Source organism: Parasteatoda tepidariorum, chromosome 3, assembly GCF_982258835.1.
Source record: "Parasteatoda tepidariorum strain Cologne lab strain chromosome 3, Ptep-v5.0, whole genome shotgun sequence".
Taxonomy (NCBI): Eukaryota; Metazoa; Arthropoda; class Arachnida; order Araneae; family Theridiidae; genus Parasteatoda; species Parasteatoda tepidariorum.
In genome coordinates this window covers 116,052,974-116,067,370 of record NC_141757.1, presented here as the reverse complement: position 1 = coordinate 116,067,370, position 14,397 = coordinate 116,052,974, and the positions used below count along the sequence as shown (strand labels likewise).

The 14,397-nt window shown below is 26.8% G+C and overlaps 1 protein-coding gene across 1 annotated transcript; it reads right to left on the bottom strand.

Annotated features, from left to right (window-relative positions):
* Nucleotides 1–224: 224 nt before the first annotated feature.
* On the bottom strand, nt 225–8,029 carry Miox (Myo-inositol oxygenase). Its single transcript, XM_016063217.5, has 5 exons — nt 7,529–8,029; nt 5,824–5,904; nt 2,412–2,834; nt 1,570–1,718; nt 225–617 (listed from the first exon to the last, which is right to left on the bottom strand). The coding sequence occupies exons 1-5, from the start codon at nt 7,664–7,666 to the stop codon at nt 509–511; spliced, it is 900 nt and encodes a 299-aa protein (XP_015918703.1). The 5' UTR covers nt 7,667–8,029; the 3' UTR covers nt 225–508.
* Nucleotides 8,030–14,397: the final 6,368 nt, after the last annotated feature.

The window sequence follows — 14,397 nt, the reverse complement described above, 5'->3', positions numbered from 1 at the left end:
AGTTTATAAAAATCATTTTTTTTTAAATTGAAGTACAGCAAGCTAAAGTAATGAAACTTTAATCTAATTATTTCCCAATAATAAAATTGTGGCGTATCTTTTCATATAAGTGTATCTTATCTTATTTAAAGTGTGTGTTATCTTTAATTAGTAATATGATAAAGTTTATTAAATTCATAATTTTAAAAATGTCTAAAGTATAGAAAACTAAAATAATGAAGCAGTTTTTAAAAATATACAAAATACTTTATTGTAAATTCTTTCATACTCACAATCACATAAGTGATTTCAAATCAAACACAGACACAGAGGTTACAAAATACAAATGCTAAAATATTAAAACAACACAAAAGCATCAGTATGATGCGTAAAAAAAAGACATTGTTAATAGATCAAACTTTCATAGCATGAACAATTTTTTTCATTAACAATATCATATTTAAAAACGATTATGACAATGATTTAATATAGTTATGATGAAAGGTTAGCATGATGTATTGTGTTAAATCTACCATTCCAGGACTCCAGGCATGTACTTGTCAATTAGAGATTGGTAATATGGCATCAATTCTTTAATGTCAGGAATATCATGGCTCTTGGAGTACAAATCGAATTTACTGAAATAAAGATTTTTGATGATAAGTTTTTTTTCCCCTTCTAATCAGTCTACTTCACTACAATTATTATGAATAAAAAAATCATCATTACTTATTCTCCGAAGTATATTTCTCTCTTAGTTTAATTGGTAAAATAATTTTGATAAAGGTTTTAAATGTATAGCTGGAGCAGGAAGATTTATTCAAAAGTATTTAGTTTAATTTTGGATTGTAAAACAACGAAGAGAAACAACTGTATAAGGGAAAGAAAAAGTTTAAACACCAAGTAACACAGTCCTATTGAAATAATAAAATAAAAAAACATTAAGAATCGATTAAGTTGCTTTTTATTATTCATTTGTGCTTCCTACATTGTTTTTAAATTATTATAAAAGAGTTTACGGTAGAAAAACATTTATACTTCAATGAATTTGAATGTATGTCGAATATCCTGACTTAGCATACAGGAATTAATCTTTAATACAGAAAGATTTATATTTTGATTTGATTGGTTTCTTCATTAAAAGTTCAATCTACATTGAATAAACTGAATAATCCGTTTAAATGCTGCAAACGTAAAAGGAATTCTTTCGTAACCCATCATAATTTTAGGTTCTATAGTTACGAAGAAAAACAACGCGTACAGCGAAAATAAAAAAAAATTAAGTACCAAGTATCATAATCCCATTTAAATCTTTAAAAAAATTAGCAAAGTTAAGTTACTTTTTGAAGTTTATGCGTGCTTTGTTATTTTAAAGGAATTTATATTTGAAAAATGTTTATAATAAAAAATGTTTACTTAAATGTATGTGAAATTATGTTAAATAACCCTACTTAGCATATGGGAATTAATATTCAATACAGAAAGGTTTATATTTCGACTTGATTAGTATCTTCATTAAAAAGTTCAGCCTAACTGAAAATGTTAGAATAAAGAATTCTTTAAGTTCTGAGAATGTAAAACCGAACTCACTTGAATTCCGTCACCCATTTGTGCATTTGTCTGTCTTTTTCATTGCAAAGGAAATCGTAGTCTCCATTCAAGTGCCATGGATAAAAGGAATGGAACCGGATCATGTAAAGACCTTCCTCTGGAATGGTGCATTTGTTGTGCTTCAGCGCCTAAACAATATCAAAAGAAAAACAAAGGTCATAAAACGCTACATAATCAAATTTCGATTTCAAAAGAGTTTAATGGAGGATTCGTTGCCTGTGTTGTTTCGAAAACTCACGATTTTGCAGTTTAAAAATATTATATTTTGTTAAATAAAGTTCATTATTTAATTTTCTTCTTTTGCTTTGGTGAATAGTCGGAACTTTATTGAATGTACGAAATATTTGTTAACTGCCATTATTTCACATTTGTAGCAACAAATGTCTACATTCAGCAAGAACTTCTAGTCAGTGTTGGATAAGATATTTTTGCTAAATACCACTATTTCTCATTTTAATCTCTCCTTTCCATTTCAGTCTTATTTTTTCCTTTTCATTTTAATCTTATTTGTGCAGAAATGGCAGAATTGAAAAGGGGAAATAATAATAACCTAATTTTTATTCTTCAAAATTCATCATCAATGGCCTACTGAATGACGAAACTTGTCGCAGTATGTGCGAAATACATAGAAATTGCGAAACATATGTGCGATATATTTAACTAATATTTTAGACATTTGGCAAAACAACCAAGTACATGCCAACACTCAACAAATTTGGGATTCTCACGATAATGAACATTCTAAAGCTGACAATTATTTTTTAAGGAAAAAAAATCATTAAGAAGCAAGAAGATTTGGTTGAAAGAAAGAAAGGACGTACCTGATACATGTACTCATCATGTCCCCAAGACATAATCACGTTCTCCAATCCACAGTTCTCAGAATAAATGCCAAGTCGTGTGTTGTAATTGGGATTGTAAAGATCTGGATTCTCAGAGAAGCTGGTGTTCCGGTAAACAATAGATGGTGCAAAAGCGCACCCAACAGGGAAAGTGTCACCAACGACACACCATTGAGGTTCTCCGTACAGAGCCATCAACTTTCCCAAATCATGCACTAAGCCTGTCAGGTGGAACCAATCCAATGTTGGATGAGCCTGTCTAATACGTTCAGCAGTTTGAAATGCATGGACATTGTTTGGAATGTCAACATCGGGGTCGCTTTCGTCCACCAAGCAGTTTAACTTTTCTAGAGCTTCCATTACAGTCAAACGAGCTTTGTTGAATTTTGTCCAGTAAGCAATCTGAAAATAGATCAAAGAAAAGGGAAATTATAATACTTGATCTCAGCAACTCTCGTAAGATAAGCAACAAACTTAAAAAAAAAAAAAAAAAAAAAAAAAAAAAAAAATAATAGAAGACTGGTTCTTAAATTGATTACAAACAAAAATTAACTAAGGGTAGATAGATTAATATGGTAAAAATTTACTTTAAAACACAGGTGCAAATTCATGCTGAAGCAATCAAGAGAGGGAAAATACAACAATTCATGCGGCAAGCTTAACTTTCCTATACAACAAGCAATAATTTGACCAGCACCAATAAATACAAGGTAAAGGTACATTTTTAAACCGATAGTAATAGAGTTACTTTCAGTTTAATATTGTGTGGTGAATACGGGTGTTAATGGTGTTAACAAGAAAAACATTTGCTGAGAAAAGCTGCTGGAATAGCATGCATGCAATACGATAGACTCTACAATTTTAACCCAAGTAGTATTAAATTACACAAAAAAAAATCTGAATTCTTATTTTCAATTAAAAAAATTTTTTTTGCATTTAGCTTTCTAATTTTACACAACTTGAAAACTAATACTACCATCAACAAAAATTTTGTGTCTCTCTCATTTTGTTTAAAAATTTATTAGAAAAATGAAAATTTTATTTTAAGCAAACGATTAAAAACATGTTGGATTTTTGAAACCGTTTTTTATTATAAATTCGACTTTATACGAAATGAAGCACATCAAAACACGTTTTGGAGTTACAAATTGTATAATTTAAAAACTTATGCAAGTCACATTTTATTTTAAAAAAAGCACTTTAAAATACGAAACGAAAGCAATATATCAAGCTTACGATTTTAAAAGTGGTGGATTTTAGAAATCATTTTCTATTTCGAATTTATGTGTGGCAACAACGTATAAATTGTGCAATATCTGAAAGCTAATTGAATCCTAATTTTACTAGAAACCAAGAATTCAGAATTTTTATATCCTCTGAAAAATCTTGTTGGCTTTCCAAAATTTAACAAGTTTGTATGAGGAAGAAAATGATAATCCAAAAGAATTATGCAGTATGAAAAAATTTCAGGTTTCACACTATAAATAAAAAAGCACATTTAATGAGCAGAAGTACAACTAAACCCTTTTATGACAATTATTTAAATTCAATAGAAGAAGAATTTAGGTTTAGGTAAGCAGCACCAGTACTGAGTGAAGAATGTAAGAATGTCATCCTAATTTCATGTTTACCTTTGACTTCAATACTTACAAATCAGTTGACTGTTAGATGTAGGGCCCAGCTGTAAAGAACACATTTATTAACCCGCAACAGCAACGAATTCTTCAACTGCAACACTCATCTTAAACTGCTTTCATCTATGAATGTCACAAAAAGTAGAAAACTTGTTTTTAGACTCAAAAGATTATACAAGCTCTACTTGTTTCTCATTCTTGTAGTGGTGACACAATGCTTATGCAATTCGATAACTGTGCGCTAATGCTTATTCCTCTGTCACAATTTTGTGTAAAAAGCAACAGTGAAATTCAGAGAAATAAAAATATATTATTGTAATTAGTGACTTCTGAAAATATTTACTATTTGAAGCGAAATCAAATTCATGCGAGAAAATTTAAGAGATAAATTTCAAACCTGAAATTTTGTTTCTTTTTTAATTATCTAATCTTATGAACTATTTTGATACAGTTTTTTTTTAAGTTTAGAAATAGTAATGTTTAAATTTGAATTTTCCGGCAACTTTTGAGAAATTAGTTGTTTTAAAAGTGAATGAAATCAAAAACAAAAAAAATTAGAAAAAGAAAAATTAAATGTGCAAAAAAAAAGAGGAACAAAACAAATAAAATATTTTTGAAATTCGATTCAGTTACGTAGAATATCTGCCATGTATTTAAACAAAATTTGAAGGTTCAGCTAGAATACTTATTCTAATAGTTCTCCTCTGATCTGAAAACTAAATTATATTTGAAATGGAAATGAAATGATCTCAATTATAATGAAAAATCTCAATTATATTTCTGAAATGTTTTTGACGTTACCAAACAGAATTTTTAAAAACATTTCTGTTTTATACTACACAAAAAGTTTTTGAAAATTAATGAAATAAAACTCATTTAAATCTCATTTCTTGAATATGTTGATTTTTATTTAGAAAATTTGATTTTTGAAATTGAATCTAAGAACTTTCTGACAAAAATAAATTTTAGAAGAATAAAAAGTTTCTAAAATTGATTAAAAAAACTTTTGAATATTTCTCATTTAAATATATATTTTTATTAAATTTATTTTTGATGTTAATTAATTATTTTTGATGTTAATTAATTTATTATTAAATTTATTTTTGATGTCCTTTGTCAAAAAATTGAGCTTAATTATAAATAAATAAAAATTCAGCGACTCAAAGCTTGAATAAAATAATCGAAAAAAAGAACGTGCCAAAATGCAACGAAATTTATTAAATAACTTATAAATAAGTATTAATATGAGAAGTCAAATATTTGAAATATGACACAAATATTCAATAAAAAGAGTTACACCTTTGAAGCAGAGTTAGCTCCATGTAGTTTACCGTAAAATATAAATTTTATTAACAAATAAAAAATTTAAAAAGTAAGCATTTAGTTCTCCGAATTGCGTAAGCATTGTCTCATATTTTAAGATAAGATTTCAAAAGACATTATCTCGGATTATATTTTTAGTTTTCTTTTCATTGAAATAAAATTTTATTTGCTACCATGAGAAAATACAAAACTTGCGTACTATTTAAAAATGATTCATTATTTTTTTAAGTTTATTGGGAATAAATATTTAAAAGAATTAAATTCTCATTTTATAACAACAAATTATCGTAATACTTCTAAAACATAAAAAAAGTTCATACAAAACACTCAATTAAAAATATAGCATTTATAACAAGATAATTGTGTTATAAAAATCTTATCTTTAGATTTATTAAAAAAAAAATTTAAATATATAATTAGAAGCTTGATATTACCTTTTCTTTCACGAAGTCTAATGTCTGATGTGTGTGCATTTTCCTATAGGTTTCTCTAACTCTCAACTGAATGGGATCGTTCTGTAAAAGAGATAAAGAAACTACTTTCTTATACACTATAAATAGTATTGTCCAAATATTTTGATGACGAATTACAAATATACCCCGGGTGATACGCAAGTTCCGACCTTGCTATGCATATTTTCAGAATCCTTTTTAAAAATGAATTCAAAAAAGTATGCACATAAGGGATCACCAATAAGTCTCTAAGAGAGAAAAAAAATGCTGTCATTTAAAATTTAACGAATATCTACTAAAAACAGGACAGAAAACATTAAAATCATTTAATTATTTTATATATTTGTTTTTATGATATTTTCCTCTAAGTACTTGAATACTTTTTAAAAATGATAAATTAAATATACATTATCTTTTTTTAAATTCATTAATTAAGATCAGTGAGGCCCTTATCGAATTCGCTGATAATTGAGGTACAACTGCAATAGTAAAAAATGATTTATCCGGCTGATAGGAAATTAAGCGTAATTAATACATAGTGCAAAATAATTGCGCTTCATTCACAGTTGGTAATGACAACAGCTTGATATAATTAGTTTTTATTTTTTATTGGAAGACGTGTATAGAAACAAATTATCCATAATTCTTTCATAAGATTAAGCTGTCTGCGCAGTTTTGAAATGAAACTGATAATTATTTAGATTCAATTACTGTTCAATTATTGGCAAAAATAGCACAAAACTATGAATTGAAACGAGCTTCCGCACAATTCTATGAAATTAAGATGATAAACCTCGCTAAAGCTTAACTTTCTAAAGTAACATATTGACAAAATTGAATTTTCGAATTCTTTGCAAGCGTGTTTAGAAATATATTTTAAAAAAATAAAATATTAAAAAAATAAATTACTAACCTACAAACTTTATTGTAATGCTAAAAAAATTACCTGAGAAATGATATAAAAATAATAAACGAAAACTAGTTTTTAAATCATCAGGTCAAAAATATTCGATCGCCTTAAGGAAATAAGCTTAAAAAAGTAAACCACATACCTAAAAATAATATGTCTTAGCAACAAAAAAAAAAAAAAAGTTTAAGCTAAAAGTTTTAAGTAATAATGTAAAAGTGACCAATTGAAACTAAGAAAACTAAATTTTTAACTTGCAATTCAGAAATATTCGTGTTCAAAGAAATTCAAATTAAATAAAAAATAAACAGCAAATCTTCAAATAATATGTTCTAAGCTACAAAATTGTGTTAAATAGAATTAAAGCCTTTTTTTAAATGATATAACAGTGTTAAATGAAAGAAAACTAATTCTGAAATTAACAAGTAGAAAAATATTATTTCGCTTTAAAGAGATCATTTTAAAGAATTCAAACTACAAATAGTATGTTCCAGCTACAAATTTAAAATAGAAAGAAGAAAATTGTTGAGAAATATGTGAAAGTGTCAAATAAAAAGATAATTAATTATGAGGTAGAAAATATTGTATCTTTTATCAGTCTAAAGAAAATAAACTAAAAATCTATGAATTTTATACTCACTGCTGCTTCAAATTTGAGCTATAATGGGAAGAAACATTAGCTGAGAAATGATATTAAAGTCTTTGAAAAACAAGTCAAGTAAGTATTGGATCAATTTAAAACAAAGAAAGTCGTTTCAAGAAAGAAGAAATAGTACTTACTTTAGTATCAGAATACTCTCTAAATTCATCCATTCCCTTGTTGATTTCAGGCCTGTAGAGCTCAGACGGATCCAACATCAAGATTGGATCTGTAATTTCGGAAACGCAAGGGGGAATCTGTACTGCCAAAGCTCCCATTTTCTCGGAAAGTAGTAAAATCAAGAAAAATTCAATCGAAGCTAACACGAGATTCTAATAACAGTAATGCTAACACGAGATTCAGGTCCCTTATTTATACTTAGAGGAGCTCAGTCCCTTTTGCGTTATTTGAAAAATAGATAATTTCGAGCGTAAATATCCTGATCTGTTATTGGTAAAAAGAAAGCACACCTCTCGATTTTTATTGGTGTTTAACACTGATAGACTTTATCAAAGACGACATTTCCACTTTGACGTCAAACGATTGCGTCCCAATTTTTTCTTATCCAGAAATCAGTCTCTCAGTCGCACAAGAAATAGTGAGTTCTTTTCCGTGGAAATCTGAAAGCATGAAAAAATCGTGATTTCAGTTTTATATCTTTTCATTAACTGTAAGTGCACTTGCAATATTTAATTAAATGATCTAAGAATAGGCATTTCAGAATAGGGAGAAAAAAATTGGAGAATTTCAATTGTTTTGTTTTAAATAAAAAAAAAATAATGCAGAGTTGTGAGAAAAGATTTTTTTACAAATATTTTTGTTAAAAATAATATTAAAATGAAGGATATTAAAGTCAACTGGTTTATACTACCTTCATATTATTTAATTTCTTAATTAGAAGTTTCCATCATTATACATTTTAAGCACTGCTCGCAAAGCTCTGAACATTGGATTCCTTCATTAAAGAATTTTCAATGCATTTTTATGTTAATAAATATCCTATATAATCGCAAATGTATATTTATATGAATAAATCCGTGGTAAAAGCACTTTACTTATCTTATATCCAAAAATAATATAACTAAGTTTATTAACTACTATATTTGAAAGAAATTTTCAATATAAAGTTCTTAACATTAAAAAATTTTAGCCAAAATTTCCGAAAAGCTGAGTAAGTTTAAATATACATGATATTTTAAGGCAACTTTCGATGACTCTGATCCTCTGTATTAAGATAATCGATATCCGCATTTGATTATTTGACGAATCGAATTAACGAAATCAACTCATGTGTTTATGAAAAATGTCTACTTTTTCATATTATTGTCAATCACAGTTTCAATCGGTAATTTCACAGGCAAAGTTACGTTTTCCTACTTATTGTTTATTTTGAATTAAAAAATATATTTAAATTGCAGTTAATTGTAATATGTCAATATAATTGTTTTAATTCTGTTTAGATTTCAAATAAAACTATTTTTGAAGCAATTTATCAGCAAAAGCATTCCCTTTTAAAAATAGTTTAAAATTCGGTATATTTAATTGATTATTAAGAGAAAAGTAGCTTTTCTGAATCAGTATTAATTTTTATTACTATAAGCAGGTTTGACTGAAATTGCAGACTAAAATTTACTAAAAAGGATTTTTATGTTATTTACTGCAACGCTGAGAAATATTCCGTTAATATTTCGTGTATTTTCTATGAAATGCATTCGATTAAAATAATTTATATCTTAAAATAATATTATTTATTTAAACTCAAAAGAATTCAGAAATAAATGAAAGCATTTATAACGATTCCGTTAAAATTTTTATTTATCTGTTCATTTATTTATAGGAAACAGAAGAATTAGTATCTTAACATTTAATTTTTGTTACAGAATATTATAATTCTGTTTATCTTCTCTTGTAGTTTATAATTTTTATTAGGAAAATTCCTTATATGTTACTTGCTGATTTAAAAAGAATAATATGCCTGTGTTTTAACTCATTATATTTTATTATAAAGTAATCTTGGAAAAAAAACAATAAAATAATTTTAAAAAATATTAATGGAATATCCTCTAATATTCCTATCAAATTAAAAATAATAAAGTTTTTCACAACTGTGTAATTAGTAGCTATCATTTATGACTTGAATGATTACTAAATGGTTTTAATTATTTAATTAATAACGGAACGTAATGTAATGAATAAAAATTCATCGGTAGGTTGAGTCGTTAATTATGCTATGTGAGTTGTTAATTAAGTTTCGTCGAGAGTGTCACATGGAAAATACACTAAAAATACATTTAGAACATCTAAATTTCTTAAATTTAAAAACTTAATTAAACGTTAGAAAAATGCATTTTTCTCTCACACTAAAAAATAAAGTATTTGATTTGATTGAAATGGTCAACTAGTCTTAATTAGGTAAATAGCCACAACATTAAAAAAAATTACATTATTGCATTTTCTTTCATCAAATAAAATGCGTAATGAAAATAATGATTTAATAACGCATTGATGGATTTAAAAACTTAATTTAACTGGTACTCTAGACAACACAAAAACTTTCAAAATAACTTAAATTTTATTTTTTTTTGTGTTTATTTTAATTTAAATTTTTATAATTAATTTCTTATTAATATATAAAATATTTTAAGCCTATTTAAGCTTTAAATTTAGATCTGCATATTTGAAAAAAATTCTTTTTCGCTAAATATCGAGCTACTGGAAATACCGGTGAATTATTCATGCTCTGTCAAATAATGAAATATTAACTGTTATTTATTTATTTTCATTTTCAAGTTTATAGATACAAATTGAGAATGGAGTCTACACATAAAATGATTGAGAAATTCTATACTCCTGAAATCCGTTATTACTCATTTGGAATGCAAATGCGCTATCTTTTTTTACTCTTTGCAACTCAACATGAAGAAACAATAGATAACGCACTTAGTGAAATACCAGCCTTATCACTGATGTCTGCTTTTGGTCTAAGGAAGATCAGATAAATCCGGCCACTAAATAATAGAAATTGAATGATATAAATCTTGTCAGAATCAATTTGATGAACTGGAAAGGACTCATGGAGAATTCGATTTTAAAAATAGACCAAGAAAATATATTTCGAACCAGCTTCATCTGTATTATTTTGTTGCTTCGTTCCAGTGAAAATCAGCGTAAAAGAAGTTTCTGCGTTACTAAGAATAAATAAATATCAAAAAACAAAATATCTATTTATCTGAAATTTAAATAGCATTATTTCTCCATTTTTATTTAATTTCAGCTGATTATATAATTGTACGAGTACTAATTTATTTTAAAGTGCCATTAATTAAAATTGTGCTATTCATAAAAGGAGCGATAAGTTTTTTTTTAACCATAATAATTGATTGAGCGTTAACTATTGATTCATATTTAAAGAAATATGTATAATAGTTAATGAAATCTATCCCATATATGAATATTATACATATAGTATGCATATTGTACATGTTTATTTGATAAGTGTAGTTAAATATTGTATTTCGTGATTAAAAAACTTAATTTAACAAGCAATATAAGTAGACAAATTTATAATGGGAAGAAAACTTTTTATTTTTAGCTTTTAATGAAACTGAAATTTGTTGCTAAAGAGTTTAAATTAAATTTTTTATTTTTTTTAAAAATATGTACCTAAATAATCTCTTTTACTGTTATTAATATATTTTATCTTTCCCTTTTATTATTATTAATCTATTTTATTAATCCTTTTAACTATTATTAGTCTATTTTATTATTTCCTTTTTATTATTATTAATCTACTTTATTATCTTTTATTTTTATTAATCTATTTTATTATTTAGTTTTATTATTATTTTCTTTTATTATTATTTCATTAATTATGAGGCAAGTATTATTGAATGTATGTCATGAGGCAAAATCGGAAGTAATTTTTTATGGTACAAATGGCAAAATTGAATTTTATTTTATGAACATATTACGAAAAAATTTTGTGTTAGAAAGTTCTGTATTAGAAAAAAGTTTTGTTCTCAATTTTAAAAGATTTATGTATCTATTCTGAAGCAACATTCTTTTCCTCTTTAACAATTCAGTAATTGTTGTTAAAAACTGCTCTTTATCAATCAGTGATTCAATGAAATTTGCTTCAGAGTATAGCCAGATAAGTTAATCAAATGTAACGGTGAGCAAAGGTTACGTTTGTTTAACACCAACAACGTCCGATTAGAAAATATAAGTAGTTCATTCAATTAACAAATTTTTTTGTTGCATTTATACAAAAACTAGATTTTGACTCATTCATGTGTTCTGAAATCACTTTTGCTCCTAATGCTACAGATTTTTTTTTTAAATAACATTTTTAGTCTGTTTTTTTCCCCTCCTAAATGTACAAGTTGAAAAACATTGTATGTAACAGGGGGCCGTGTAAATATTGCAACAAACTTTTAGCTGAGCTAGGACACATCATCAAGATTAAAACTGCATAGGAACTTGTACCCAGAAATGTCATCGTACACGGCGAGAGGCGCTTCCTATTATGACCTGTTCTGTTCAGAAACACACAAAGAAACAGTTTAACAGTTCTACCAGTTTAACAGTTACCCTTCTCGAACTAATAATCGAATCGTAAAATTTTTATTCCATCGAACTCTTGGTATATTTTTCTACACACTGTCGTAATTTCAAGTTTCTAAGTCTTATACATTTTGATGTCACAAAAAAAGGAAAGTAAAAACACTTAATATTGCTTTCAAACAAATTGGGAGAACACTCTTTGTTAAGTATGGTCCAATCAGCATGTCTAATTTCAACACTATAGTTGCATTCCTGTAGAACAAACCATATAGTATTTTTTCCAACGTGTAACTTAACAATTTAAGAACTAATATTTGAATGTCTTTTTATTCCATCGAATTTTGCACATTTTTCTTCACGAGTTAGTCATTTTAAGTTTCCAAGTCTTATGGTTTGTGTGCAGCGAAACAAAATGTAATGGTAAGTTGAACACCCAAAACAGCGGTATCGGCGGATCTTTCAATGTTAAGAGATACTAGAATAATTGAAAAATATACAAATAATAAATTATAATTCTAAAACACTAAAGTAATTCCTAAATTGAAGTTAATTTACCATTTAAGACGCATTGCATAAATATAATTAATATAACATATTAGACAATTGCATAAAAAACAGAGTTTTTTTTCTGCAAAAACAAGGATAGACATTAAAAAGCCCATTTTTTTGTATAAAAGGAGAATATAAGTCAAAATCATTTCAATTGATTCAAAATGTGATTTTATTAGAATTATAAATTCAACAACTATCTACTACTTACAAACTAAACAAACTATCTTAAGTTGCTGTTTAAAACAAAAATAAAAACTCCAGCAACAAAAAATCTGAAATGAAATGAAAGCAAAAGAATTACTTCTCAGCTTAAATGCATTATTTCTATGTATATCTGAAAAATTAAAAACACATTTGATTGTGAAAATACAAAAAATTCGCATGAATTCGAGAAATTTTTCAATGTGTGAGCAATAGTAAAGAAAAAGTTTCTTATAAACGCTTATAATTCACGAGACTCACCTATACCCAGAAAAGAAAATACTAAATCATATTTCTAAATCCAGAATTTTCTTTTTAATTTTAATAAAAATAACGTGACACTTAAACATAACAAACAAAAAATAAAGAAAAGAAGAAAGAACAAATTTGATGGTTCAAGTGCTTCAACTCACGCGAACTTGTTGTTTCCTCTCTGTTTGATACTTAGATTATAATTGTCAATCTTTAAGCAATTCACGAGACTTCATCGCCCGACCATGCAATGTGTTACAGTGATGATAAGAAGGTTTTTTTTCAGTCTGGTGCTATAATCATGTATGCTATTTAGGCAAAACTTTCTTAAAATGGAATGAAGTTCTCGAGATTCATAATTTCAGTATATAAAAAATAAAATTGCTTTTCTTTGAACAGTCATAAAAAACGTGACCCTTAAACTAAACTAAAAAATACTTTAAAACTAAAAAAAAAAAAATAAGAAAGAAAGAAAAAGTTCTGTGGTTAAAGTGCTTCAGCTCTCGTGGATTAAGATGCTGTTTCCTGACGTGGCATCCTCTCGGTTTGACACTGACTATCATTGCAGTTTTCTCTTTAACCCTTTTCGGCCAATCTGGCAACATTAATTCAACTGATGCTTCAAATCACTAGAAATATAAAACTAATTGCTTTTAAACAGCAACCACTATTCTTTAAACAACAAAGATCTAAAGCACGTTGCTTCACTTAATAGTGAAGTTCGTACTTGCTGATGCTCTAAAATTTTCAATCGAAATTTACTGCGCCGGAAAGGGTTAAGCAATTCACGAGACATAATTTCCCGACCCTACATGCGTTAAGGAAAGTACAGTGATGATAAAAAGTTTTTTTCAGTCTGTTACTAGGACCATGTATATTATTGGGTACAAAACTTTCTTAAAATTAAATGAAGTTCAGGAGATTCATAAATCCAGAATATAAAAAATCAAACTTTTACTAAAACTCTTGTTTTCCTTTTCACTTTCATAAAAATGACGTGACACTCAAATATAATTAAAAATAATAAGAAAGGAAAGAAAAAAAATAAGGAAGAATTCTGTGGCTGAAGTACTTCAGCGCACGCAGATTTAGATGCTGTTTCATCAAGTGGTATCTTTTTCTGTTTGATACTGATTATATCATGGTAGTTTCTTTAGCGATTCACGAAAATTAATACAAGAAAATACGGCGATGATAAAGAGTTTTTCTAAGCTTTTGTTGGAACCATAAATGTTATTTAGTGCAAAGCTTTTTTTAAATTGAATTGAATTCACGAGATACACAAATCCGAAATATAAAGTTTAAAAATATGACTATTAACATAAATAATTTTTTTTTACACCATTAGTAAAAATAGCGTAACATTTAAATGTAACTAGAAAAAAAAAAGAACGAATAAAGTTCTCTTTGGCTCAAGTGGTTCAGCTGAGCTAGAATGCTG

Coding starts and splice junctions, on each gene's coding strand:
- Miox (XM_016063217.5), bottom strand. CDS start 7,666: ATGGGAGCTTTGGCAGTACAGATTCCCCCTTGCGTTTCCGAAATTACA. Junction 5,905..7,528: donor GAGAGTATTCTGATACTAAA/GTAAGTACTATT, acceptor TCTCTTTTACAG/AACGATCCCATTCAGTTGAG. Junction 618..1,569: donor AAATGGGTGACGGAATTCAA/GTGAGTTCGGTT, acceptor TCTTTATTTCAG/TAAATTCGATTTGTACTCCA.